This window comes from Medicago truncatula, chromosome 2, assembly GCF_003473485.1.
Source record: "Medicago truncatula cultivar Jemalong A17 chromosome 2, MtrunA17r5.0-ANR, whole genome shotgun sequence".
NCBI classification, from domain to species: Eukaryota; Viridiplantae; Streptophyta; class Magnoliopsida; order Fabales; family Fabaceae; genus Medicago; species Medicago truncatula.
In genome coordinates, this window is record NC_053043.1 from 50,361,109 (window position 1) to 50,387,160 (window position 26,052).

The 26,052-nt window shown below is 32.5% G+C and overlaps 3 protein-coding genes across 3 annotated transcripts; 1 reads left to right on the plus strand and 2 right to left on the minus strand.

Moving 5' to 3' along the window:
* Positions 1-1,216: 1,216 nt before the first annotated feature.
* Positions 1,217-5,140, plus strand: LOC11434775 (eukaryotic translation initiation factor 3 subunit A). The gene is made up of 7 exons (XM_003597772.3): positions 1,217-1,483; positions 1,588-1,703; positions 1,793-1,911; positions 2,528-2,690; positions 2,788-3,011; positions 3,101-3,425; positions 3,717-5,140. The coding sequence occupies exons 1-7, from the start codon at positions 1,325-1,327 to the stop codon at positions 4,732-4,734; spliced, it is 2,124 nt and encodes a 707-aa protein (XP_003597820.1). The 5' UTR covers positions 1,217-1,324; the 3' UTR covers positions 4,735-5,140.
* Positions 5,141-16,272: 11,132 nt separating this feature from the next.
* Positions 16,273-18,973, minus strand: LOC11433561 (root phototropism protein 3). The gene is made up of 2 exons (XM_003597777.4): positions 18,146-18,973; positions 16,273-17,091 (listed from the first exon to the last, which is right to left on the minus strand). The coding sequence occupies exons 1-2, from the start codon at positions 18,869-18,871 to the stop codon at positions 16,546-16,548; spliced, it is 1,272 nt and encodes a 423-aa protein (XP_003597825.1). The 5' UTR covers positions 18,872-18,973; the 3' UTR covers positions 16,273-16,545.
* A 2,212-nt stretch (positions 18,974-21,185) lies between these two features.
* Positions 21,186-25,758, minus strand: LOC11425887 (ADP,ATP carrier protein 1, chloroplastic). Its single transcript, XM_024777280.2, has 5 exons — positions 24,617-25,758; positions 23,514-23,768; positions 22,644-22,787; positions 22,205-22,552; positions 21,186-21,685 (listed from the first exon to the last, which is right to left on the minus strand). Exons 1-5 carry the CDS (start codon positions 25,379-25,381, stop codon positions 21,344-21,346), a joined length of 1,854 nt encoding a protein of 617 aa, XP_024633048.2. The 5' UTR covers positions 25,382-25,758; the 3' UTR covers positions 21,186-21,343.
* Between the last annotated feature and the right edge of the window lie 294 nt (positions 25,759-26,052).

The following is a 26,052-nucleotide window of genomic DNA, read 5'->3' on the forward strand; positions in this document are numbered from 1 at the left end:
GTTAGTTTCGTTCCATCGTGAAATATCCAAACGATGGAATGTAATCTCTATTCCATTCCGTTTCATTCCGCTCCGTTCCATTCATTTCCGCTCCGTTAGTTTTAAGTTATCCAAACAAAGCCTAATGAGCTTCATTAAAAAAATAGTAAAGGTTTTATACAAGAAAGGGAGGAAGTTTTATCCAAAAAATAATAAAGAGACGATCATGGTTAAAGATGTATGGGGATTGGGGCATATACACCTTTAAACACTCTTATCGTCAAGTCAATTTGTCAAAATAAAATAGTGATAGGTTTATTAGAATTAATCATATATCTCTCCTATTGCAGGTGTCTTTTTTTACTATAAGCGAGGCTTCAGAAAATCAGGATAAATTCCGGACAAGTTTGCAAAAATTATTAACTTTTAAATTACTAATTTGATTTTCACCGTGTTCTAAGAATGTTAGCAACACACATTTTTCAACAAACTATCTTTGATTGGTTGAAATTCACATGGGTTCCACCAAATTATGTGGGTCCCATACAAATTTGATGGATCCCATGTGAATTTTAACCAATCAAAGAGAGTGTGTTGCTAGCATTTCTCTTATGCAAATTCATCAAATCAATGTTAAAACAAAACAAAGGAGACTTATGCTTTTCTGACATCCAATATATCTTGGAAACACAAGTAAATGACTAAAAAAGTCAGCGGTAGTAGTTAACTACCGCAAAAGGTATTTTAGTATTTTAATCGTGTTTTTAAGAAGTTTATGATGTGAAAAAAGCAATTGTCAACAAAGGAGGCAGGGCTTCTCATGGCCAGTTCGATGGGCCAAGGTTCATCAATGTTACAGGCCCACAAACCACTAAAAATGTTGATTTTTTTTTTTTTTGTGGTGGACCCAATTTATGTCATTGTTCAAACCATAATAATTTGTTAATAATCATTTCATCTACTTTCTAATTTCAAAATTTTGATACTAACATCTAATCTAACCTCACCCACAAACGATTAATAAATTTGGAACCAATTTATTTTTGTTCTTATTGAAACATTTCAACTTCAAGGACACTTTGGTCCTACAAATATTTCTATATGACATACCCTCTTTATTACTCCCTCTCATATAACCGTTACCCCAGTAACATAGCAACACATGGAATCATTTATTAATACGTGTAACACCAAACTTTGAATTAAATATTATTATTTTTCAGTTTTATAAAGTAAATCCAAATTCGACCGTTGGTTCCTTCATCAACAAAATACAACAAAAACACACGCTCTTCAATTACAACCTTATTTACTCCAAACACTAACCACTTCAAACTCAACAACAATGGCAGAACAATTTGGTTTCACTTCTGAAGAAATTGTTGTCAATGACAACCTAGGATACCCAAAAGCCTATGCAAAACTCTGTCGTGACCGTGGTTTTACTCCGTACAGCCATGGTCCTCCATTCACTTTTCTACCTTATGCTTTGCCTGAAGATGAGGTAACCCATTTTATTCTTTCTTTGGTTTCATTGTAAAAATTGAATCTTTTTTTTATTGGGTTGGATTTGTAAGTTGTAACATTTGTTAATGTTTTTTTGGTTAGGTTGAAAGAGTGAGTTTTTTGGATGAGATGTTTCCAATTATTGATCCTAAAGCTAAGCCAACGACGAAGGCAAAAATCTTTGCTAGTATCTTGTGGAAGCAACTCAGTCATCTTGGGTAGAAAATTCAGCTTATCTTAAGCAATTATAGTAACAAGTTTCGAAAATTTCAATTTCAATTAATGTTAATTTTGTTTGAAACCTCAGGAATGCTGGTTTTGATCCGGCGGTGATTCGAGTTGATGGTTATGGTAATGTATTGTATTATCATGCGGATTCAGCTTCTCCTCTTGCTTGGGACATTGATCATTGGTTTCCTTGTTCAAGTAATTGAGTTTTTTCTCTCACTTTCAATTTAATCTTTTTAGAATTTACAATGTGCAGAACTCATCAATTTAGTCTCCAAACTATATAACTATTAGAAATAGTCTATTAGAGTATATGAGATCCTTCAATTTAGTCCCAAAATATATGAAAAAGTATTAAGAATAAAGCATCACTTTAGTCTCTAAAGTCTAAACTATATAAATATATATAATAAGTAGTCTCCAACTTACTTGTTCAAAAAAATAGCAGTTTCCAACGTATATGAAATTCGTCAATTTAGTCCCAAAATATATGAAAATCTATCAATTTAGTATGTAACATCTTAATAGGAGGGATTAAATTGATGGATATTAAGTACTTTAGGGACTACTTATTACATTTATATAGTTTATGGATTAAACTGAACAGTGAGTCATAGCTTGGGGACTAAATTCTAAATTGATGGTTTATTCTCAAAATTAGTTCGGAAGGCTATCTTATTTTGATCTCCATGAATGTATGTATATAGGTTTAAAAAGCTTTTTAGTAATTGAAGAAGGTTGAATTTATTTTAATTGAGCTACAAACGAACTAGGCCTTGGTGTGATTTTGCTCATTTTGGGATGACAATTGTAGGAGGAGGTTTGACTGTTTTAAGCAATCTAAGGATATTACAAAGGCAAGTTTGTAAGAGGAAGAAACATAAATTGGAATTCCTAGTACCATGGTGGGATTTCCAATTGGGTATATCTGTCAATCAGTTTTTGTCGATTTTTGCTTCTTCAAATTCAGACTTTAGGTATGTTATTTCATTGTCTTGCTATTATTTCAAATTTTCTTCATAAACACATCAAACTAGGAGGGTAATGATGATTATGTTTGGTTGCAAATGACAGGCACAGAGGCTTTTCATTTTTGTTCTCTGAAGGAGAAAGTCATGAATTGCATGATACACAAATAGTGGATTCTCATTCTTTTCCACAACACTTCATTGGTTTGAAAGAAGAAGTAGGGCTTGCTCCTGCTGCAATCGTTCAATCGCGAAGGGATCCTTATGATGCATTAGCTTTAAGACAACTTGATCACAGTAAGAAGACAAGGCCTATGTCTCCTGCAATAGGTTTGTGGCAATGCATAAATATGATTAATCATACCAAGTTTGATTTTAAGATAGAGAATTAGAGATTGACGTTATATGTCTTTTTTCAGTGGCTGCGAGAAAAACAAAAGGCAATGTGCTGAAAGAAAATGCAGATCCAAATTTTGTCAAAAACCCCTACCAAGCAATTGTCATGGCCAGAGATTCACAGAAGCAAAGAGAAGAAACTTTAAAAATGCAGGCTGAAATGCAGAAGTTAGATAATGAAGTGAATGAAATGAAACTCAAGAATGAAGAAGAAAAGATTGTTATTCAAGATCTCGAAATGACACTTATAAAACGTAAGAGGAAAGCAGAAAAATGCAGACGGTTAGCGGAAGCTCAATCTTCTTACAGAACCATGCTAGAGAAAATGATCAGAGACACCATGCACCAGTAAGCTTCATTAACCAAAGTTGAAATGCTTAATTCTTTTCTTTATATATTTTCTTGGACTATGGCAAAGTTTTCAAAAAGAGTTTAATTTCGATACATGCGTAAAAAGTTTTGAAGCGTCAACAAATCCCAATCAATTTATATATGTGTGTGACTTTAGAAATAGTTATGATTAAAAGCAAACATTTTTAATGAGCTGAAGATTACAAATGCAGACGGTGTGATAAATTTTTATATTGACAAATAAAATGATTTACATCAATTTAAAAAATTGATATCATTTTCTTGCAGGAGTGTGATTTATAAGGAACAGGTGAGATTGAATCAGGCTGCAAGTAATGCATTAATGGCAAGACTTGAAGCACAGCGAGCAATTTGTGATGCTGCTGAGAAAGAGCTTCATAAGAAGTATAAACAAAAAGATGACATAGAGAAACAGATTAGACCTGAATTCGAGCAACGAAAGAGGTTCAGAATAGATGATTCCACTTTTGAAGAGGAGAGAAACTCTAAATCTGTTATTTATTTGCCTGGAAATAGGCCAAGAACACCTTTTCACAAGGAGCTTCGAGTTTTGTTGGATGAAGAGCAAAAGGCGTCCGAAGCCGGCTTATCTGCAAATGAAGAAGAGCTAAAAATTGAAGAAGAGGAACCTACCAAATCAGTGGTTGTCTTGGATGAAGAAAAGTCAATTGAGCAGAGACTTCAGAAGCTAGAAATCAGTGAAGGAAAGAGGACTGCTGGCATTTCATTCCGAGGTTTTCATGAGAAAAATGTTGAGGAAGATGAAGAAATGAGGAACCAACGAGGCAAAGGGAACGTTGAAAAATGGCTTCAATTGCTTTTAGAGAATGGTCAAGGAGAAGGAACAGATTCACAAGAAGAAACAAATGGAAATGCTTCTGGTAGGACTGAAGATATAATCCAACAACTGAATCAGAAGTTTCCACAAAAGGAGTTGTTGAAGGTCTCAAAAGTTTCAGATTCTGATATTAATAATATTGAGAAGGAGCTGCAAGTTCTTCAAGACAAGAAGTGTTGGACAGAGAAAGAAGATGATAAAATAGAGAATGTTGATGATGCTACTGGATATAAAAATTACTCTGCAGAAGCTTATGTAGGGGAAACAAATGGTAGTTTTGAGAAAACAAAAATTGGTAAAAATTGGAAAGAAGAACAACATAAATTGGAAAAAAGACTTGTTAGATCAGAGAGTGCAAGGGTCTTGAGACGAATTCCGTCGTCTCCATCTTTGTTTCAAGGGATGAAGTCATCCTTCAAGACAATCAAGAAAGCAGTGAAACTATGAATGTTTGCGGAGGCTCTTGTACTTTTTATTTTCCCTTGTTCCTTAACAATTTGAGTGATGCTAGTTGAATAAGTGAGTGAATATGTGTGCAAAAATATAGGGCTTGATTCTATTGTTTGATTTGTGTATAAGATTTTTTAGTTATCAAATAAGTATAACAGCTTGTTGTTTTGGCTGCAATAATTAGGTTTCTGTTTCTTCTATTTTCATGTTAAGCACATAGTTTTCTACTATAAATTTGAGAATTCTTGCATCTGCTATAATAATTTCCTTATTTATCAGAATTACAAGCAGAAATGATCTTTGGTTGTTCTGATGTAAAAAAGAGTCTTGTAATGTGGATCCACCATAAAGCACTTGTAAATAAATGAAAAACGTTACACAGTTTATGACATTCCTACTCCTAGGGTACTTTTCATACGCTCTGAAGATCAAACACAACAAACTTTTAAATTACTAGTACTATGTATGTCAACAAAGTACTTAAAGAGATCAACAAAGTCCTTAGCCTCAGAAAGTGCAATATCAACCGTTTATGTTTTAACAGATTTATACAAAAGTTTTTTTTTTTTTTGGTACAAGTACAAAAGTATTAACATGTATTGCAATTAAACATTGAAAAGTATAACAAGTTAATTGGGGTGGGTAACATGGACCTCTCAAAAATGGTTCAAAGTTGGATCTTTACTACTTTTAGTAACAATAATGATTCCAATTTATTATCAATTCTATGTTACAGACGGCCAATTAAAATATTAGAACACTGCAGCAAAAAATGTGTCACTTCAGCTAAAAAAAGAATTGAGCGACAAAATTAAAAATGATTAAAAATTGTAGTGTCAAATTGAAAGGATTTGGAATTATGTTACTACTCCTATTTGTAGGGACTATTTGCATAACTAAGTCTAAAATATATATGTTCAAAAGTTAAATTAATTCATTTCAAGTTATAGGAATATGAACACCAATAAATTACCGTATGCTTGGCACATATGTGAAAATAGATCGAGTCGAGCTAAACTTTGTAATGACTAAGTTTGACATGTCAAAAAAAAATTTAAGGTTTAAATCTGATATGTAGTCCGTCGTAAACTTATTTTTTAAACATAAAGATGACCTTAAAAAAGTTTGATATGATTTTTGGTGAAAGGAAGTTTGATATTGTTTATATATGATCATATTTAAACTAATAATATATATGTTTAAATAGAATAAATCAATTAGATTAAACATGACATTTTAGATAATTTAACTATATATGATATAATATTTCAATTATAAAACCTTATAAACCCACAAGACTTTGTTATGTTATGGTTTGCAGTCATGATAAATATGTGTTTTCTTTTTAGAGATGAATATATAAGTGTTGTAATCAAGAGAGATATTAAGTGCTTTGATATTCATTCCAACCGAAGATAGGATTAGCTCCTTTCCAGATTCAATTATATCTCACATTCTCTCTTTTCTTCCAACCAAAGCGTCCTCTCAAAGAGGTGGAATCCATTATGGCTCTCGGTTCTTGATCTCAACTTTGACGCCCAAACTTTTGATACTCAGTCATTGTATCACGCTGCCAATAAAATCATTCCGCCTCAAAGAGGAATCGAAGAACTAGACATTGACATGTTGGAGAATGTTAATGGATTAACAGATAGCATTTTCAGTTGCAAGACACTCACTGTCCTCAAATTGAAAAACCTATCGATGAGAGACGACAATTGTCAAATAGATCTTCCTCTACAAATCTTTGTATCTCAGCTAAGAATTTGCTTGTTTACAGGTTGTAGAGGCAGAAAGTGTGAGCTTCAATTTGCAGAGTATGTTATGCAAAACTCAAAACCATGACAATTCGCAGTGCTTGTTTCATAGATTTGAATGCAAGCAAAACACGAAATGCTAAGGAAATTATCTGTGTGCCCAAGGGGCTGTAAACTTATATTTTGATTGATGAAGACTATAATATATTTATAATTCCAATTTTTATATGTTAGATTCTTCTACATATAGAATTTGATGGGGTTTGAATTATATATGTAATTAAAATCCATTCTATCTCCTCTCAACTTTTATTTTAATTTTCTTACGGGTTGTTTGTTTTTATTTTAGTTAGCTCAATCACTATCGCTTTTTGGCAATTGGTTATTTCAATCAAATATTTCAATCACTATCGCTTATTAAGTTTGCCATTGGTGTATTTTCTGTCTTCCACAATAGGGTATATGATGATGCATGTACATACATGGCTTGCCAAGAGAATGAACATGTAGTTCTAAACTAGAAAAGAAACTTTTTAGTGTTTTCCATAATCCATATTGGACCATGTTTGAGAACTAAAGAATAAGAAGTCTCACTGGTTTGGAATGTAAAGAATGGTGAAAGGGAGAGAAGAATGGAGTTTGTTTCTTGTGACATCAATGGAAGAAAGTGGTATGGAAGAAGGAATGTTATCTTGAATTCCACCGGTGAGACACAATTGTTAAGAATTCTAACCTTGGAATCTGTCGAGAGTGAATTGGAAGATGCATTCAAGGTTACTAGGAAGCAATATTATTCAAGGTTTTGGTATTAGCCATGGTTTTAAATTGCGGGCCGCATCCGCAACTGCGACTACAACAACAACATTTCATGACAACTGCAGTGTGTTCTTCAATTACGTGTTTGTCCGCATCAGGAACCACATCAATCGATTTCAATCATTTTCGTTCAGAATTTCTCGCCAAAAATTAAAATCTTGGAACTCCAATTTACAATATGCTTTAGATTATAATGAAAAGAGAAATGATATTTGAACATTCATTCTGTGACAACTTTTGTTACAACTTTCTCTCTCATACTCGTATTATTTTTTACTTTATCTCTTTCTGTTGTTTTGGTTTTCCTGCAAATAACTACTTTTTCTTTGTAAATTATGGTTATCCCATAAGTTGTCAATCAAATGGTTGTTCAAATAACACTACATACCTTTAATAGTCTCTCAAAAATGTATTTCAAACACTTTGGAATTGGTATTTAGGGAGCAAAGTTGCTATGGTGGGTAAGTAGGCTAGCACCATGTTGGTGTCACTTTATCTATTTTGTGAAAATTAAAAATTATTTCATGTCCCAACAACCGAATGTGCATCGGAATCGTCGCAATAACCACAACAACTGCATCAGTGACCGGAGTTTAAAACCATATAAGCTACAATCACAGCAACCACATCTGTGATCCGTTCTTTTAAATTTAATAGATATTAATTGTTCCTTTCATCTCTCATTATAACACACTTCTCTTACTTGATACATCCTCTCTATATATATAGACACGGACATTCAATATATTACTCATCAAGAATAACTAAATATTCTTTAAAAAAAGATTAATTAGATTAGATATTAATTTGTTTATTAGTATTTTTAACCGTGCATTGTTATGTGAAATAAGTCTTAAGTTGGAACATCTGATCAATGCATGTTCACTACAAGAAAATCTAAGATTTGCTACCATAACTGTGCTACAAAATAAAATGGTAGTAAATATCAAAATAATTAACTACCCTTCCGAGCATGTGTGAGTTATTGTTATACTGCATCAAACTTTAGAGAACTATTGAGTTAGACTCTGTTTGGATATAAGCAGCTTATTTGGAGCTAATTGCACAAACACTTCTCATGATAAGCGCTTCTGTATAAGGTTAAAACACTTCTCATGATATGTGCATTAAATAGTCTGATTAGGAGATGTAAAACATCAAATAGAATTTCAATTATTACTTTTACATTGTGTTTGATTTGTATTTATAAGATAATTTTTTTTAGGGTATTGCTAACCCGTGTCCAAGAGTGTGTTTGGATGGAGGAATGTTTATTGTTTTGAGAGAATTCAAATACTTTGGGGTGAATTCTATTGTTTGGATAATAATTTGAAGAATTTTCAAAATGATGGAAATTTATGAAGTATTTTGTTCAAGTTAAATTTAGAGAATTTCAAATGACACCTAAAAGCTAAAAATTTCAAATTTCTTCATTGCTGTTATTTTTCATATTTTGCATTTTGGTCCTTAAATTTTCCAAAAAATTCAAATTGAACCCAATAAATTTCCAAAAAATTGCAAATTGGTCCCTCAATTTTTCAAAAATTATAATTTGACCCCTCAATTTTTAAAAATTTACATTTTGACCCCTAATTTCAATTTTCAAATTTGACCCAAAAAAATTAAAATTTATAAAAGTTGCCCAAAAATGATGACAATGAATTTTTTTATTACTTCATCCAAACAAAAGAATTGAGAAATGAAAGTAATTTAATTGAATCATTTAAATTGCCTAGAATTCTAAATTCTTTAAAATTTCTCAATTACCTCATCCAAACATACTCTATTGTTTGAATTCACCTCAAAATAATCGAATTCCCTCAAAACATTACATTACCTCAAATATTCCCCCATCCAAACACACTATAAGAGTATTGGTTAAAAAATTCAGTAGTAGAAACTTTTGAACGCATTTTTCCAAAATTCAAAAGTGACAATAATCTATTTTATATGTAAATGGAATACATAGCTTTTAGATAAATAAAATGACAATAATCATTAAAAATTAACACACAAATGAAGGAGTCAATTTTGAACCACAATCACTACCAGTTTTTATTTAAAGAAAATATCTTTATTTATTAATTTTGTTAGGTCTGCAGCAATTTAACCTAATTTTTTCCCGCTCATTTTCTTTATTAGGTTTTCAAGTATTTAACCTAATAAATTTCATCTAAAAAAATGCATCGCACCAATTTCATTTCTATCCTCTTGCCTTTTTTTTTTTGAAGAAAATATTTTCTACACTTATTTGATGTTGCACGTTTGTTCTAGAAACTATGAACATATCAATGATCACGTTTGATGCATTTTATTTTATACTTTTTTGTTTTAGAAACCATGAGCATATCAATGATCACGTTTAATGCCTTCTATTTTATACTTTTTTTTTTTTTACAATATTTTGTACACTTTTTTTTTTAAACCAATTTTATGCCTTTATTTCATTCCTATCATGTTGCCTTTTTTTTTTACAATATTTTCTACACTTATTTAATATGTTTACAAATAGAATACCCTAATTTCCATGCAAACTCGGCTACCCTAATTATTGATATGATTACCGAATTTTCTTTTATAATATTTTCAGATTTCATACATTTTATGAAGTGTTTTATTTTGTCTACAATGGATTATCACGTGTTATTTTTTCACTATTATCTATTATATATTGCATTTTATTATTCGTATATCAATCTCTTTACAATAAATTTGAGCGGAGCACGGATTAAAAATATAGTATAGATTTGTTTCTTAAAAAAAATAGCTATGAACACTCTGATTCTAGCATTTTCTATGACCCTCGCTTTTTTATTAGGTAAAATATATATAGTATCATACTTTTGAAAAATGTCCACATGTGAGTTTCATACTATACAAGAGTGGATGTTGAAGAGAACAATAAAAGGAGTTTAGTTTTTTTAGTAATATTAAAAAGAGATCGTTACTGGCCTTTTTTTTTTTTTAGCCAAGAGTTACTAGCCTTTCTGGTATATATATATATATATATATATGAGGTTTGCTAAAATAAACCCATTAGTTTTTATGTGGGAGTGTTTTAGCAAAGCTACACCTTAAGGTGTATTGAACCATTTTTTAGTTATTCACTTGCTAAAATACTCATTCTAAAAAATAAGTGGGTGTATTCTAGCAAATGCCTATAAGATTTGTTAGAACACACCCACTTGCTTTTTTTTAGAAGATGTGTTATAGCAACATACACCTTAAGGTGTATTTATTAACTTTTTAGTTATAACTTGCTAAAACACTCCCACATAAAAACTAGTGGGTGTGTTCTAGAAAATCCCTATATATATGCGTATAGGGATGGTAAAGTGGACCAACCCGTCATGTTTAGGCTCGTTTTTCCTAAGTCCGCTTAAAACGGGATGAGACGAGCTGAGTTAAATTATGTGATCCAGTTCAAAATCTCAACCTCCCCTTCTGTTTAGTGGCAGACATACGAGTTGGTGGACTGGCCCACCAAACATAAAAAAAAAAAAAAAAGAGAAAAAAAGGTTTTTAAAACTTAATTGTTACAAAAAAAAAAAAAAAAAACTATGTTGCTTATATCGTATTTTATTTTGAGTAAATAGTCAATTTTTCCCCTGAAATTGTAAGTTTCATCAATTACCCCCCTGAAATTAACAAAACTTCAATTACCCCCCTGAAATTTCACAACGTTAGTCAATTTACCCCCTCCGTCAAATTTTTCTGTGAGTGAACATGACGTTTTGCAAATACCCCCTGAAGTTTTGCACTTATGTGCAAAATGCCCCCAAACTTAAAAATTTATATTATTTTTTTCTTAAAAAGAAACAATTAATAGTTAAATATTAAAACTAACTATTAATTTTGGAATTTGGGAAAACTACATGCATATATACATCAAAATAGGCTCCAAAATGGAGGAAAATATGTATTTTTTTAAGTGACAATAATAGGATGATTTATGGATTAATATTGGGGGTTGTGTAGTTTAAATGGTTTGAGCAAATTGTTGAAGGAGTTGGAGGAGTTAAAAGACTAAGATGGTGAAGGAGAAAATATAAATTTAAATCTGATTATTAATTTGTTTATAAACCTCTAAAAATAATAATTTGTCTATTAGAAATAACCATTATTGTCACTTTAAAAATACACATTTTTCCTATTTTGATGTATATATGTATGTTGTTTTTCCAAACTCCAAAATTAATAGTTAACTTTAATATTTAACTATTAATTGTTTGTTTTTAAGAAAAAAATAATATAAATTTTTAAGTTTGGGGGGCATTTTGCACATAAGTGAAATTTCAGGTGGTAATTGAAGTTTTGTTAATTTTAGGGGGGTAATTGATGAAACTTACAATTTCAAAGGGGAAATTGACTATTTCCTCATTTTATTTTTAAAAGAACAGACATGACGCTGCCAATACGATCACTCCGCCTCAAATTTGGCAATGAATACGACATCGATGAACAGATTCATTAATGCAGCAATACAAAGAGGAATGGAAAAGCTATTTGTGAAAGACGAAAATTGTTCCTATACTCAAAGTTCTCTCTGTTTGGATAATATGCGGTTCAATGGGTCTCAGGCAAGCTTGATCCAGAAATTATGCGTCTAAAAAATGTATGAACTACGCTGGATTTGTCTATTTAAATCTTAAAACCAATTCGGTATATATGGTTTCTAATTTTAAGGGTAACAAGTCTGTGCTAAACATACTCCCAATCTACAACATCTTATTGCATATGCATATTTTTGGGATAATTTAATGATTTAATTCATTTTTAACTCTGTGTGCCAAAGGGGATGTAAACTTATATTATATTTGATTGATGAGGACTATAATATATTTATAAATCCAAGTTTTATATGTTAGATTCTACATATAGAATTTGATGGTGATTGAAAGACATGTTCTTTAATGGTGTTTTGATTATTTCAATCAAATACTAATATTCGTGTCTTTTCTCAAGTTCGACATTAAAGAATGAACATGTAGTTTTATACTAGAAAAGAAACTTTTTTAAAATATATTTTGGCTAGGGAACGAAAATGCCCTGTGTCCATTGTGGACCATGTTTGAGAACCGTAAAATTCAATGTTCAAACTAGAGCATGAAAACTTGAATGTTTGGAATGTAAAGAATGGAGGAAGGGAGAGAAGAAAGGAGTTTGTTTCTTGACAGATCAATATTTGAGAAGAATGAACTTGAAGGTTTCATTCCTATTTCCTACAAGCATTTGGACTGTCTGGTTTGGTGTGAGCTTGCAGCAGAATTTTGGGTTCAATATCGTAATGAAGGAATTCTAAGTTGTAATAGTCAAGGCAGAATTATTGGAGTAGTGGTAGTGGTGGTCAGGGCCGTCCCTATAAAACCGGAGGCTCGGCTCTCAGAGTAAAAATAGGTTCATGGTAAAAAGAATGCACAATTTTTTAAAAAGATTAATCTTCTAGTTAAATTGAAAATTACACTCGTATAATTATTATTAGCCACTGAAATCAAAATTAGCAATTATTTTTACTAAAGACGTGTTTTTAAACTTAGAAATAGAAACATAAAACATGATTTTTTACTTAGAAATTGAAACAAGAAACATTTTTATTTTTCTTTTTTGAGTGGGGGTGCGGATATTGAGCAATAATTTTTTTCTCGAGGCCCTTCACTTTGGAACATCCAACTCGGTTGAGCTCTTTACACTCCCCAAAGTCCGGCCCTGGTGGTGGTCAGTCATCCATTAAGATTATCAAGAAAGCAGTGAAACTATGACCATTTGAGGCTCTAATGAAATGCTTTCTGTTTCTCGACCCTTTACACCCTTTACAATTTGAGTGATGCTAGTTTTTTTTTTAAAGAAGTTAAATTAGTCACTAAAATTGACACATCGAACTTGAGATCTTGAGGAGAAGTACACTCATGAGCCCCAAGTCAATACCACCATACTAAACAAGTGGTTTTGAGTGATGCTAGTTGAATACGTGAGTAAAATTTATCATGATAAAAAAAATAAAAATAAGTGATAAAATATTTTGGCTTGGTTTTGTAGTTTCTTTTGTGTATAAGAATTTTCAATTATAAAATACTTCTTCCGTCCCATAATAACTGAATCATTTGCAAAAAAATATTGTCTCAAAAAAGTTGATTCATTTCACTTTTCAATACAACAATAATTACCACGAAGGTATTACCTGAGAACCTTATTCATTCGCAAAATCCGCAGGAAAACAGATTTCCTGTGGAATTTTCATCGAAATCCGCTGGAAATTACGCAGGAAAATTGAGAGTTTCTTAGAGTGAAAGTTGTATCCCCCGCATCTTTATTGAAGTTATTCCAAAGTAGGTCACTATCTTACATTATTTCCAAAGTCTTTATAACTCCAATAAACAGTTATACAACAACTTAATTTTTTATTTTGTTATTAACAATGAAAGCCTAAAAAAAACATAATTTATTAAATGAACTATCAACATCTACACAAAATGTAAAATAAATAATTCCTAGTTGTGTATAATATTAATTAAATTAACTATTAACATCTAACTTACAATTGAAATAATAATTAAGATTATGTGTTTAGAATGAAAAGAATGGATACATGTACAGAAAAAAATATATATATAAATGATTACAAAAATGTAATATTAATCAAATAATTATTTAAAATTTTAGCCATCAATTTATTATTTAAAAAAATGAATTATCTATTAAATAAATTTGGTTAAAAAAAGTTTAGGTGAGCTCTCGATACTTACATATCACCCATCAAAGATGTACTTACATCGATAGTGGCAATTGAACTCACGACCTTGTGCATGAAAACAAAAGATAAAAGGGAGAATATACAAACAATACAAATTTAAAGTCGATAAAAACAAAAGGGATAATCTGCAAACAATACAAATTCAAAGTCTCTAAAAAAAAGGGAGAAATTTGCAAACAAATTCACATACAAATATATATGACTATATTCAAGTCTTTGGAGTACCCGTGTCTCCAAATCTACAATGTTGACCAGTGGCAACCACCATTCTAAATTAATCAAATTTCCATGTTCATCATTCTTTTCAATTACAAGATATCAACAGTTGCTAGATTTTCTGATATTTGGAGGAGCGTGCAATTATAATTGGATTGGAAACCCTAGTTCACCATGATGTTGTACGAGCAATTGCTTTAATCTTCTTTATTTTGCAACTGTGATCATGTCTTCCTTTCAACCAAAGACAAGCCTCCTCTCGAAGCTGTGGAATCCATTATGGCTCTCCGTTCTCAATTTGGGGTATATGATGCATGTACAAGGTTGGCTTAAAGAATGAACATTGTGGACCATGTTTGAGAACCCTAGAATTAGGTTAGAAGTTTCACTGGATTCTAAAATGCAATGTTCACACTAGAGCATGAAAACTTGAAGGTTTGGAATATAAAGAATGGTGGAAGGGTTAGAAGAATGGAGTATGTTTCTTGACAGATCAATGAAAGAAAGTGATCTGGAAGAAGGAATTTCATCTGGAGTTCCACTAGTGCGACTATTGTTAGCCAAGACCAACCACATGAACTGTCATGGAAACAAAATTTGTTCTGAATTCGAATACCAACAACAAACACATTGGTAGTCTTGATGGAATTGGACCAGAGAAAGCAATATTGAAAAGTATCAATGTTGTGAGATTTCCTTGGCTGCCAAGAGTTTCTTTAATCTCTCCAGAGTAAATTGGATGTTCCATGGCTCAAGAACATCTAGTCGAGGCGTCTATAAGGAAGTGGAACTTCCAAGCTCCTTGGGATGGATGCATTTAAGGTTGTAAGTATCCTTGACCTTCCAATAGTGAAATTATTGCTTATCTAAAAAATGTTCAGTGTGGTGAGATTTTCCATGGATTTTGACAATGGTGATGAAAAAGTGTTGCAACAGAAGCTAAGAGAGGTTAGACTTTAAAGTGTTTCTATATCATTGGATATTGAACCACTGAGATTCTTGTGAGAGAGATCAAGCTTCTTTACATTTCCATCTGAGTTGCATTTGATGCTAGTCCAGTTACAATGAGCTGAATCACTTCCTAATGCCAATTTTCAATCATGAAGATTGAAGAGTGTTGAAAGGATCAACAAGACCTGCTTTTTTATAGAAAGCAATGCTGATACTTCATCATTTGATACTCTAATCTCATATACTGTGCCAAGAATATTGGTTTGTTATGCCATTAATTGATGGGATGTATGTGTATCTTTAAGTCCCATTTCAGTTATCGGATGGATAGGAATAGAATTACTCTAATCTTCGCAAGTAGTTATCGAATGGATAAGTATAGAATACATGGCCTGCTTTCATTCCTACAAGCATTAGGACAGTCTGGTTTGGCATGACTACTGCAATTGTTGTTGTTCTGTTTGTGTAGTTAAGCGATTTACAGAGCTTGCAGCAGAGTTTTGGGTTCAATATAGTAAGGAAGGAGATCTAAGGAGAGGAGCTTTGGAGGTTAAATAGCATATTGGTTTACACCAAGTCTGTTGGTGTGTTTTGCTAGTTGTAAGAATAAACTAATTAATTTCATTGAGGAGCACAAGGCAGAATTATTGGAGTAGTGGTAGTCATTGGTGTGGCTTCTTGTTTGATCAGAGAGTGCGACAAATCCTGTCGTCTCCATATTTGTTTCAAGGGATGAAGTCGTCCATTAAGAAAGCAGTGAAACTATGATCATTTGAAGCTCTAATGAAATGCTTAATGCACTTGTATTTATTTATATTTTTTTTTTTTTTATGTTTCTTGACCCTTTACTATTTTAGTGATGCTAGTTAGAAACTTCTAGCATCTGCTATAAATGATCTTGGCTGTTTCAATGTAGAATAGAATTATTCCATAGTCTTAGCTTGTAATGAAAAAAAATAAAAATGAAGAACTTACACAGTCCTAGAACACTCTTGGGGTGATTTTGATACACTCCTACGACACAATACAAAACAAACTTTAAGATACCAAACAACATTTTACTAGAAGATAATAAACAAATCATATTAAAAGCAAATTGGTACATTAAAAATGAGTAATATTCACAATAACGTAGCACTGTCTAACTGTTGCATACAAAGCTGAGTTATGCAGTCCAAGTTGTACCCCCACATCTTTATTGAATTTATTCCAAAATATGTCTCTATCTTACATCATTTCCAAATTCTTATCTCCAATAAACACTTATATGACACCTTAATTTTTTTATTTTTTTATTTAACAATGAAAGCCTCTCTATCAGGACATAGATTTTCTCCACTTATGAGGAGTCCTACTTTTGACCACAGTACTAGTTTTCATGTCCATAGGTGTTTGCCTTCCAAATCCAAATTCAGTTTCAGCTTCATCTTGTTCAACATTCTCCATCTCTCCGATGCTTTTACTAAAAGCAAGTTTCTTCCATTTGAAGAAACTTTTCTTCTTCTCAGCCATCTTGTCCATCTGTGCTTGCATGACATTGCACTGACTCTGCAGCCTGTAAACATCTTCCTTCAGTTTTTTTATCTCCATTTGTTGTGTGTTCATTTCGCGCTTAGAAAGACACCGTGCTTGTGGGTCCAACACACCACCGTATCCACTTGGACTCCTCAAGCTACTGAAAGAAGCACTCCAATCAACGTGACGGTTGAGTTTCGTTTGTTCGGAGAAGAGAACTTGAATAACAGCTCTCACAGGCAACCGTTCGTTTTGAGCTGCATGAAGTGAGGCTTCTGGTGTGAGTTTCCTGCTATCAATCAACCTACACAGACTTTTTCTTTCTTGCTTCGACACGCTTGGATGTGCCTGTTACAAAAATAAATAAGCAGACAGTGTCACATTATAGATGAGATACAGACTGAATAAATAGATTTAGATTGCATGCTGTTGGAATTCCATGCAGTCAAGACATCGGTAATTATTGGATCAAGATCAGATGGTCCATATTTTAAGCTCGGTAGAGCAATGTTGATTGCAACTAGCTCCTCCAACCTTAATGGTATGTTACTTGAATTTAGAAGAAAATTAATGTGCTTTTTGGAAACAAGTAATAAATATAAATATCTATAAGGAAGGAAGTTCCAAGCTTTGACATCTATATTGGATAGAGTTTTCATATACTCAAGTAATCATTAATTATGGTCCATTTCAGTAAAAGAGGCACATCATATTTTGCATGCATCAGTATATATGTGGACAAGAGAAAAACCATGTAGAGAAATGTTGATTGCAACTAGCTATGGTCCATGTCCTATCTAGATTTGGAATTTTGTGGTCACACTAGTGAATCTCAACCTTTAGATGAAAATCAAACAGTTTTGTATTTTGAGATATATTGTAAAGTCAATTTTGCTGAAGTTGGAATAAGAAATGTCTGATCTTTGTGAATCTGACGGACAAGATCTCTTGATTGTCTAACTACGGGAAATTTGAGTCCTACAAACGCATATATGCGAGCCTCATGCCGGTAATCACACATGAAACAATTCATACTTTGAGATATATTATGAAGTCAATTTGTTCAAGTTAGAATAAGAAATGTCCGATCTTCATCAATCGAACGGTCAAAAATTATTTATTGTGTGACTTTCTAACTCGTGGGAATCCAAGTCCAACAAACGTATATCGTAGAGTCTCATGCTGGTGACCAGTCACCATACAAGAAACATTTTCTAGGATATCAAGAATTATTCCTCCTCTTGATACTTATTTCTTTCTTAGTCATTAAAAAATAAATCAAGAGTATGTATAAAAAGTTTCTCTTAAGAAGTCAAACTAACCCACTGAAATTGACACCTGGGAAAATCGAACCTGAGGAAGAATTAACTCAACTAATGAAAAAGATAAAAAGAAAACGTACTTTAAGATAAGTGTCAATGGCTCTATATAAACCATCATCAGTAGCTCTTGCATGATTAGGAAGAGCACCAGCAAGTGCAACAAACTGAGACAAACTCAAATTAGCATCCAAACCAGCTTCAGCAAGGTAACAATCAACCAATTTAGCAACCTTAACCAAAGCAGCACCAGTTTTAACTCCATCATGATCTAAACTAATAAACCTCTTAACCAACCTAATAACAAGCTCAACATCCAAAAGGGTCCCACAAGTATGACTGAAAGAAGGTATCATGAGTTCTTTCAATGAAGCTTGATCTAACTGCCATGAAATTCGATTCTCAAGATCGGTTCGATAAGTAGACTCGACAAGAACCATGTTTGCTGTTTTAAGAAGGCGAAGGAGGAAGTTGCATGGAATGGAATCTTTGTCTGGTGGAAGAACACTGACTAAGGTTTCAACAAAGAACCTTTTCTTCATCCATGATGTTGTTACACTTTCAGGTGAATTTGCATTTGCATTTGAATTTGAATTTGAAGATTCAAGGTCAGGGAGCCATTTGGAAGCATAGTGAGTGATGATGGAACCGATTAAATCGGAACGAACACCTTTTTGTTTGATGTTTGAAAGGGTCTTAATGAAGCAATCCATGTCAAGGATGCATGCATCTTCGAACCAGCAACAATATTCCAAAGTTACTTGTTGGTTTGGACTTGTTTCTGGTTCTGTGAAACATTGTTTCTTCATTTTAGTGAGTATAGTGCAGTGCAGGGAAATTCTCTACTATACTATATAATATAATCATGTTTATATAACATTTTCATATGATGTATGAATATGATATGTTTCTTCTTTTTCATTTTAACATATTTTACATTTTTAACTACTGGCCAAAAGATTGTGTGAGAAAAAAAAAATGAAATAAGAAACAAAAAAAAAAAAAATAGTAAAAATGAAATATAAAAAGGTAATTGTATAAAAGATGATATTGTTATTATGTGTATGGTCAGAAGTTTCCATCACAAAGCTGCTAATAATAAATGGTTGTTTTGTTCTTATGTGGAAAACACATATAGATTTGGCTCAACGAATATCGAGGTCTAACTCATCCATACAAAATCAGCTTGTATGATGATGAGTGTCTCCTCTTTATAAACTCTTCTCAAAAATCTTATCTATCTGATGTGGGACTAAATCCCCTCGAATGTTGGCCACTAACATTTTCAACTTTCAATATCCATTATTCAAATTTACTAACTTAAGTTTAAGTATCAAATATTTTATAGTAGAAGGTCAGCGTAGTGTAGGATAAAAATATATAGATCCTATAGTCTATCAATACTTAGAGATAAAGATAATTTCTTTATAAAGTACATCAAAATATCAATTACAATTTTTTAGCCTTCTAGGTGAGAATTAAGGAAAAAGATGTCGACAAAAAAATAGGACCACATATGATGATTCAGACCAAATTGTTCATATCCTTAGGATGCAGCATTGATAAACAAAAACAAAATCTGTAACAACTTCAAACTTGTGAAAGGAACTAGTTTGTTTTCTATATGTATATTGTCTATTGCGTGAAGGATTTGGTATTGTTGTATTTACCATATCAAGGAATCCAATATGGCTGATAAAAAAAATAATTGAAGCTTGTTTGGCTTTTCCTTAATAATGCCACACCTACACTATATTGTTTGGTTTAGTTTAATTGAATTTATCTACTGATAGAAATGTTGTAAGACTGTTTGGAAAAACTTGTAAAAACAACTTATGACATGTGACATGTTTATAAACTATTTTCAGCTTCTCTCTATAAGTTGTTCATGATAATTTGTGAAAACAGTTTGGCTATATTTTTTTTATTATAGAAATAACTTATACATAAGCAGTTATATATGCGCTTATGCAATAGTAAACATTTAATTAAGTTGTTTATCCAATGTAGTCTTTTATATTAGAATTAGAGAAATCACACTAGTTTTGGCAATCAACACTTGCCACAAAATGATGGAAACTGGAAGGAGGTGAAAGAATGGAAACATGAGATGGTCCTCCTTCACCTACATGTAAATTCCAAAGTTTATTTATGATTTGCATCCCAACAAGCCACACATATGCTCGTGAACCCCATTTTCATTTGTTGCTTTCCAAGAAAAAATTTGTATCTCTAAGTTTAATGGGTCCTCTTCAATTTTATTTATTTTTGTTGGATTTAGCATTGGCCAAATACTTATTTTTGTTGGAGTTTGTTGCGCCTTGATGTTTGTCATGATTATGGTGAGTCTCGCAGACCAACTCACCTAAACTTTTGAATATCAAAGTGAAATGAATTATGTTGCAACATCATAATGATGAACTGTTTTGGTAATTCTAATTGAAAAATTGTTCTTTCGGCGTAAGTGATTTGCTCTCAGGCATCTTAAATAAGAAGCCTCTCAGACACCTTATTTTTTGCACTAAGTGTGAATACATTTCTTTGTTAGAATTCAAACTTTAGTTCGCCACATTATAAGAGTTTAGCTTCTTCCGCTTGATCCAACCCCTATTGGTGATATGGGTGAAGATATCTACTCATTAACAAAGAAACAATAAAATGCTACATTAGACCCTCAAAGGAAACACAAAACACAATGAAATGCTACCATCAATTCAACAATATCCTGTAAAATAAACCTTATTCGAAATTTATGATTTCTTTTTTATAACTATAACCATTGATTGTTTTTATTCAATTATATCATTACATATATATTTTTTTCTCATAATTTATTCATTTTATTATTTATTATTCTTTAATTTTGTGATCCGTAAGGTTTAACTTAACTCTCAATATCATCATTGATAGGCCGGATGTTTTTTGTAGTGTTATGGGTTGAATCCGGAATCTTTCACTCTGTCTTAGTTTATGGTGGTGCGCTTGTCATTTCGTCTAAAAAATAATAACTCACGGTAGCCATTCAACAAAATTACAAAGTTTATTCTTTAATTTTATTTTTTTAAGGAAATGAGAAACTCATTTATATATGGTCCATGGAGACTAAAAAAATTGATTATAACATGACTTGAAAAAAGTGATGAGTAAACTTATTCTATAGCCAGATAATTACCTACAACAAATTGTTAAACCAAACGCTTCTTTCATGAGTGGAGCTTATTCTTTCTATCTAGCAATCCTATCTATAGAATTGCAATCTAAAATTAATTATTGTGAGATGTTCAAGATTCAGATGGACTAATTGAGAAGTCATCTGCTTCTGTATATAAAGGTGCAACGGAACCATCTTCATCTTCATTCTCAGTCAACACTGGTACCTTAACAGCAGTTTCTCTTTCCAACTCTTTCTCAAGTTCTTCTTCGCGGCGCAATGCGGTAAACTGAGTGTCGAGTGACTTGGCTGCTGCTAACCATGCAAGAACAATCACCAAAAGTACACCTCCCAAGTATGGAGTTGAATTAGCTAGTGAACCAAAAGTTAGGATCATGAACTGCTGGATTAGAGCACCACCAGATTTTCCTAATGGATTGCATACAACATCAATGGCTGCCTTCCCCTTGACCTACAGGAAGAAATTTTTACACTTTTATTATAACAAGTCGATACCAAACTTATAAAGTTGTATAGCTTTGGAGTATTAAGGCCTTGTTTGGTTAAACATCTTAATTAAGCGTTTAGAGCATACACGCTTATCAGATAAATGTTAATGTATAAGCTATTTCTATCATAAATGATAAAACTAAATATGTTTCAGATAAGCTATATAAGCTATTTTCATAAGCTATTCTAGAGAGCTAGCTGAAAACAATTTATGGACATGTCATAAGTTGTTTTTGTAAGCTCTCCAAAACGGTCTTACAAGTGTTTATAGCAGCAGTTCAGGAGATGCAACAAATGAATGGATTATATTAATATGAGAATGAGAGGAGTAAACTTTGACTATTAGAACATAAAGTTAATCATACTAAGATGTGACCTTTGCATAAATTTTAATCATTATTCATGTATGATAAAGTTTCATTGGAAATTTCATGTTATAAATAAATGATATGATAATAAAGTTGCAGAGAAGGGTTCAAACCTTGGTATCCTCATCCAAGGGTATGTAGGCCATTTCTTTGCATGGATCAAATAAACTGTACTTAGCACTCTTGCTGAATATGTTTTGCAAGGCACCAACATATACAGCAGCTAGCAATGGAGTCAATCCAAGCTTTCCAATAACGGGGGCGAGTGGATCGCCAAATAATATTAGAGAAAAGAAACCAACTCCAGTCATAAGCAGGACGGTAGGTGTGATCGTCGCAGCAACTCCCCATCCATATTTGTTGAATATAAATTGGCTTACAAGCATCATTGTGAAGGTAGCGATTCCAGTTGCGGTTGAGAAATCACCCATAAAGGACGAGTACTCATTCGGGCTAGGAAACTGCACAATTTTCAGAGGTGTGTATGAGGGAGAAAAATAGCACAACAAATAGACAGTAAGAAAACCAAAACTGAAACAAGTGATATATTACCTGAGCTTTGAGCTTTGATTTCCATGTAACTTCAACAAGATTAATGCTTATTCCATATGCAACCACTAATGTGGCAAGATCCCTTATATATCTTGAAGACATCAAGAACTTCAAGCTCTCCATTGTTCCCATTTTCGGCTTCTCCTGAAAGAATGCAAAATGATGTAAAATATAAATCACTTCAAATATTATTGGAAAGTACATAGTTTTCTCAAATTATGGTATATTAAAAAGTAAAACAAGGATATCAAATCTCTAGGACAATGCCTTATGACACAAATACATGAGCCAATCATGCTATAGAAATAAAAACTATGGTACAACTTAGCATGAAAGGCAAAGTGTCCCTTCAGGGACATATCTTGTATGCTTTCCATTAGCTGTTCAATACTACACCCATATTCTGTAAAGTAACTATCCAGTCATTCTGTGCTAGCTTTCTAGTCTTTGATTCCGGTAAAGCAGCGGGTGTTGACCATTTGGACATTGTTTAGCCGGCTAAGTTGCCGGCTGCAATGGATCACTGAGGGTCCGCAGTACCGAAAGAACTGGAATGGTCCAGTAGCCGGGAAGGGGCCTAGAAGTGCCAACTACTACACTAACACTCGGCTCTACAAATTTACAGAGCTAACCCCTGTCCAGTCCCTGGCAGAGTGAAGGGGGATTCCATCCTATCCGATAAAACTGGAATGATATAGAGAAGGAAAAATTATAAATAAAAAAACTTAGTAATGCTATATTGTTACTTTGCTTTCATTTATCAAAGCAACTCAATTAGTAGACTCCATAGTGAAACAAAAATGTAAGCAGTGGAAACAGTACAATGAACAACTATATGCACAGTGGTGTATCTGTCTTCAAAAATAATACCTTTTTCTTCTGGCTACGAGCGGGAAGAGGAACGTAATTGTTCACCCACCAATACAGGAAACAGATAACAAGTCCCATACCAACAACAATGCTCATCATTGCTTTTAGGGAGATGGCCCAACCATCAACTCCAGGACCTAAAGTTTCCCTTAGACTAGAAAAGTATTTGACTGTCCGACCGGAGAATACAAGGGCAACATTGGCTCCAAGTCCAAACAGTGGATAGAATCGCTTTGCCTCATCAACAGTGGTTATCTGCACAAAAAAAAAATATTAGTATTCTCATTTTTCCTTCACAAACAATAAGAACTTCATAATGAGCTAGTTCGGGTAAAAGCCTGAATAAGTACTTATGGAAACAGTGCAATGAGTTTTGTAAATAGTAGTTTCTCATATAAATTGGGAATTATGTTGTGCTCTCTGTCCAATTCCTTGATAAACAACTTCAAACTTGTGAGAAGTTTTTACAAGTAAAGAACAATAAACTTATTTTAATAGAGAAGTTCTAGTTAACTATTCAAAAATGGGCCAACATCATATTCCTCTTTCTAATAGTTTGCATCATAAAAGGTTCTGAATTAAGTATGCAACATCTTAACCAGCCGTCACATGATAGCATGTATCTTATCCACTTAAGTTTTACTTGATGAACAAAGAAAAAACTTTCTGAAGTAAGTAATATCATTAATCAATTGATTAGAGAAAAGATTACAAATGAGGGATCATTTAAGCAATGAATAACTCCCAATATCCCTTTAACAAACTTAGCAATAACAAACTATAACAGAAATAAAACTAACTAAACTAACTAATGAATGATAAGGAGAAAAGGTTATCAACAAACTACTTATCTAATATTAAGATTTAATCCAAATTATTGCAAGTAAAACAAGGGTCTAACGTTCATGAATTAAATTTAGAAATTGTAGTAACATAGAACAAACTCGTCAAATGATCATCATGTTTAGGATAATAATAAGATGGCATGTTTAGTTTAGGACACCAGAATTAAAAAATGATCATATGAAATACTACAACAGACAGAACCAATCCAAAAATGAACTGATAATAACAAAGCATCAAAGCCAAAATAATGAAATTACCTGATTGGCAAGCCCCCAAAACAGGACAGAAATCACAACACTCCCCCACAATTCAGCCATGACATAGAACAAACAGAAACTCCAAATCCTCATAATAGCAAGCGGACCAAGAAACCGAGGTCCAAGGATATTAAGAAGGTTATCAGCAAATGCCTGAGGGTGAATATAGTTGCTAAGAGGATACAAAACAAACCCAAAAGCCCCAAAGAAAGCAATAAAAGGAACAATAACAGAATAAAAAAGAGCCTGTTTTGACAAAACATTAGATAACTTTGTGTACAACAACATAAAACCAATAGCCATAGGAAGATTCACCCATGTTTTCAAAAAAGGTATAATCTCAGCACTACTTCCTCTAGCAGTCACAACAAGAACATCTTTTGTATCTCTTAGAATTGTGTAATTGAACAAAATACAAAAAAACATCATCCCAAGTGGTATAATCTTCTTGAGTGTGATAACTTCAACACCTAAAAACTTTGGTTTCTCAGTTTCTGATTCATCAAAAACTGCTTCACCAACACCAGCAGAATCTGCTTCAGCTTTGCATATGAACAAGTTTTTGTCTTTTTTATCAAAGATAGTAGCTTTTAAGGTAGAACTATTGAGATTAACCAACCCATTATTAGTTAGAGAAAACCCACCAAGGATTTTGGAATTTGGTGAGAAAAATCTATGCTTTAAGCCATGTGATGGGTTTAAGAACCTGGTTTTGGGGTTTGTGGGAAGAGAGAGAAACCCTTTTGAGTGAAGAACAGCTTCCATGTTTCTATGATGAATTCAACAAAACATGAGCAATGAGGGATAGAAAAGATGGGTGGAGATTGAAGATTTGAGTTGATAGATTATATATTCTATTCTGAAAATGATGAAAAGTGGGGAGATACAAATATCTTTGCTTTTATATGTTAAAGAATCTTCCAAAACCTTTGAAGAGTTAAGGTGGACAACAAAAAATAAATTTGAAACTTAAAACTTTGTGGAATTGTGAATTTTGTGAGGTTGAAGTTTCAACAATAAGGAGAAGAGAATTTGTGCTAAGAAAATTGGTTCAATTGATAAGCAGATGACTCATATTTAATAAGTCTGTGAGTTCAACTTTCTCCGCAAACATATGTTTGATAAATTGTTTATAAATACATCTTTCAGTTTACTGGGTTGTGACACTTGTTCCGATTCTAATGAGAATTCGAGGGCTAGTTTATTTAAAATTTTTAGGTTTAAGTACAGTTTTGCCCCCCTATTTTGACTGAATCTGAATTTTACCTCCCTTATTTTAAAACTCGGAATTTTACCCCTCTTGTTTTAGTTTTTTCAGAATTTTGCCCCCCACCATATTTGAATGCATTTTCTCTGATGTGGCAGTGGTGATGTGGATTTTAAAATATTATCTTATTATCCACCTAATTAATTATTTAAATTAAATATTTTTTAAT

What these genes read in the sequence shown, in the direction of transcription:
- LOC11434775 (XM_003597772.3), top strand. Translation starts at nt 1,325, where the DNA reads ATGGCAGAACAATTTGGTTTCACTTCTGAAGAAATTGTTGTCAATGAC. An exon ending in TCTTCAAATTCAGACTTTAG is followed by an intron (nt 2,691 to 2,787) that starts GTATGTTATTTC and finishes TGCAAATGACAG; the next exon opens with GCACAGAGGCTTTTCATTTT. An exon ending in GCCTATGTCTCCTGCAATAG is followed by an intron (nt 3,012 to 3,100) that starts GTTTGTGGCAAT and finishes GTCTTTTTTCAG; the next exon opens with TGGCTGCGAGAAAAACAAAA.
- LOC11433561 (XM_003597777.4), bottom strand. Translation starts at nt 18,871, where the DNA reads ATGAAGAAACAATGTTTCACAGAACCAGAAACAAGTCCAAACCAACAA. An exon ending in CCATTGACACTTATCTTAAA is followed by an intron (nt 17,092 to 18,145) that starts GTACGTTTTCTT and finishes TTTTTGTAACAG; the next exon opens with GCACATCCAAGCGTGTCGAA.
- LOC11425887 (XM_024777280.2), bottom strand. Translation starts at nt 25,381, where the DNA reads ATGGAAGCTGTTCTTCACTCAAAAGGGTTTCTCTCTCTTCCCACAAAC. An exon ending in AATCAAAGCTCAAAGCTCAG is followed by an intron (nt 22,553 to 22,643) that starts GTAATATATCAC and finishes AAAATTGTGCAG; the next exon opens with TTTCCTAGCCCGAATGAGTA. An exon ending in CCTTGGATGAGGATACCAAG is followed by an intron (nt 21,686 to 22,204) that starts GTTTGAACCCTT and finishes TTCTTCCTGTAG; the next exon opens with GTCAAGGGGAAGGCAGCCAT.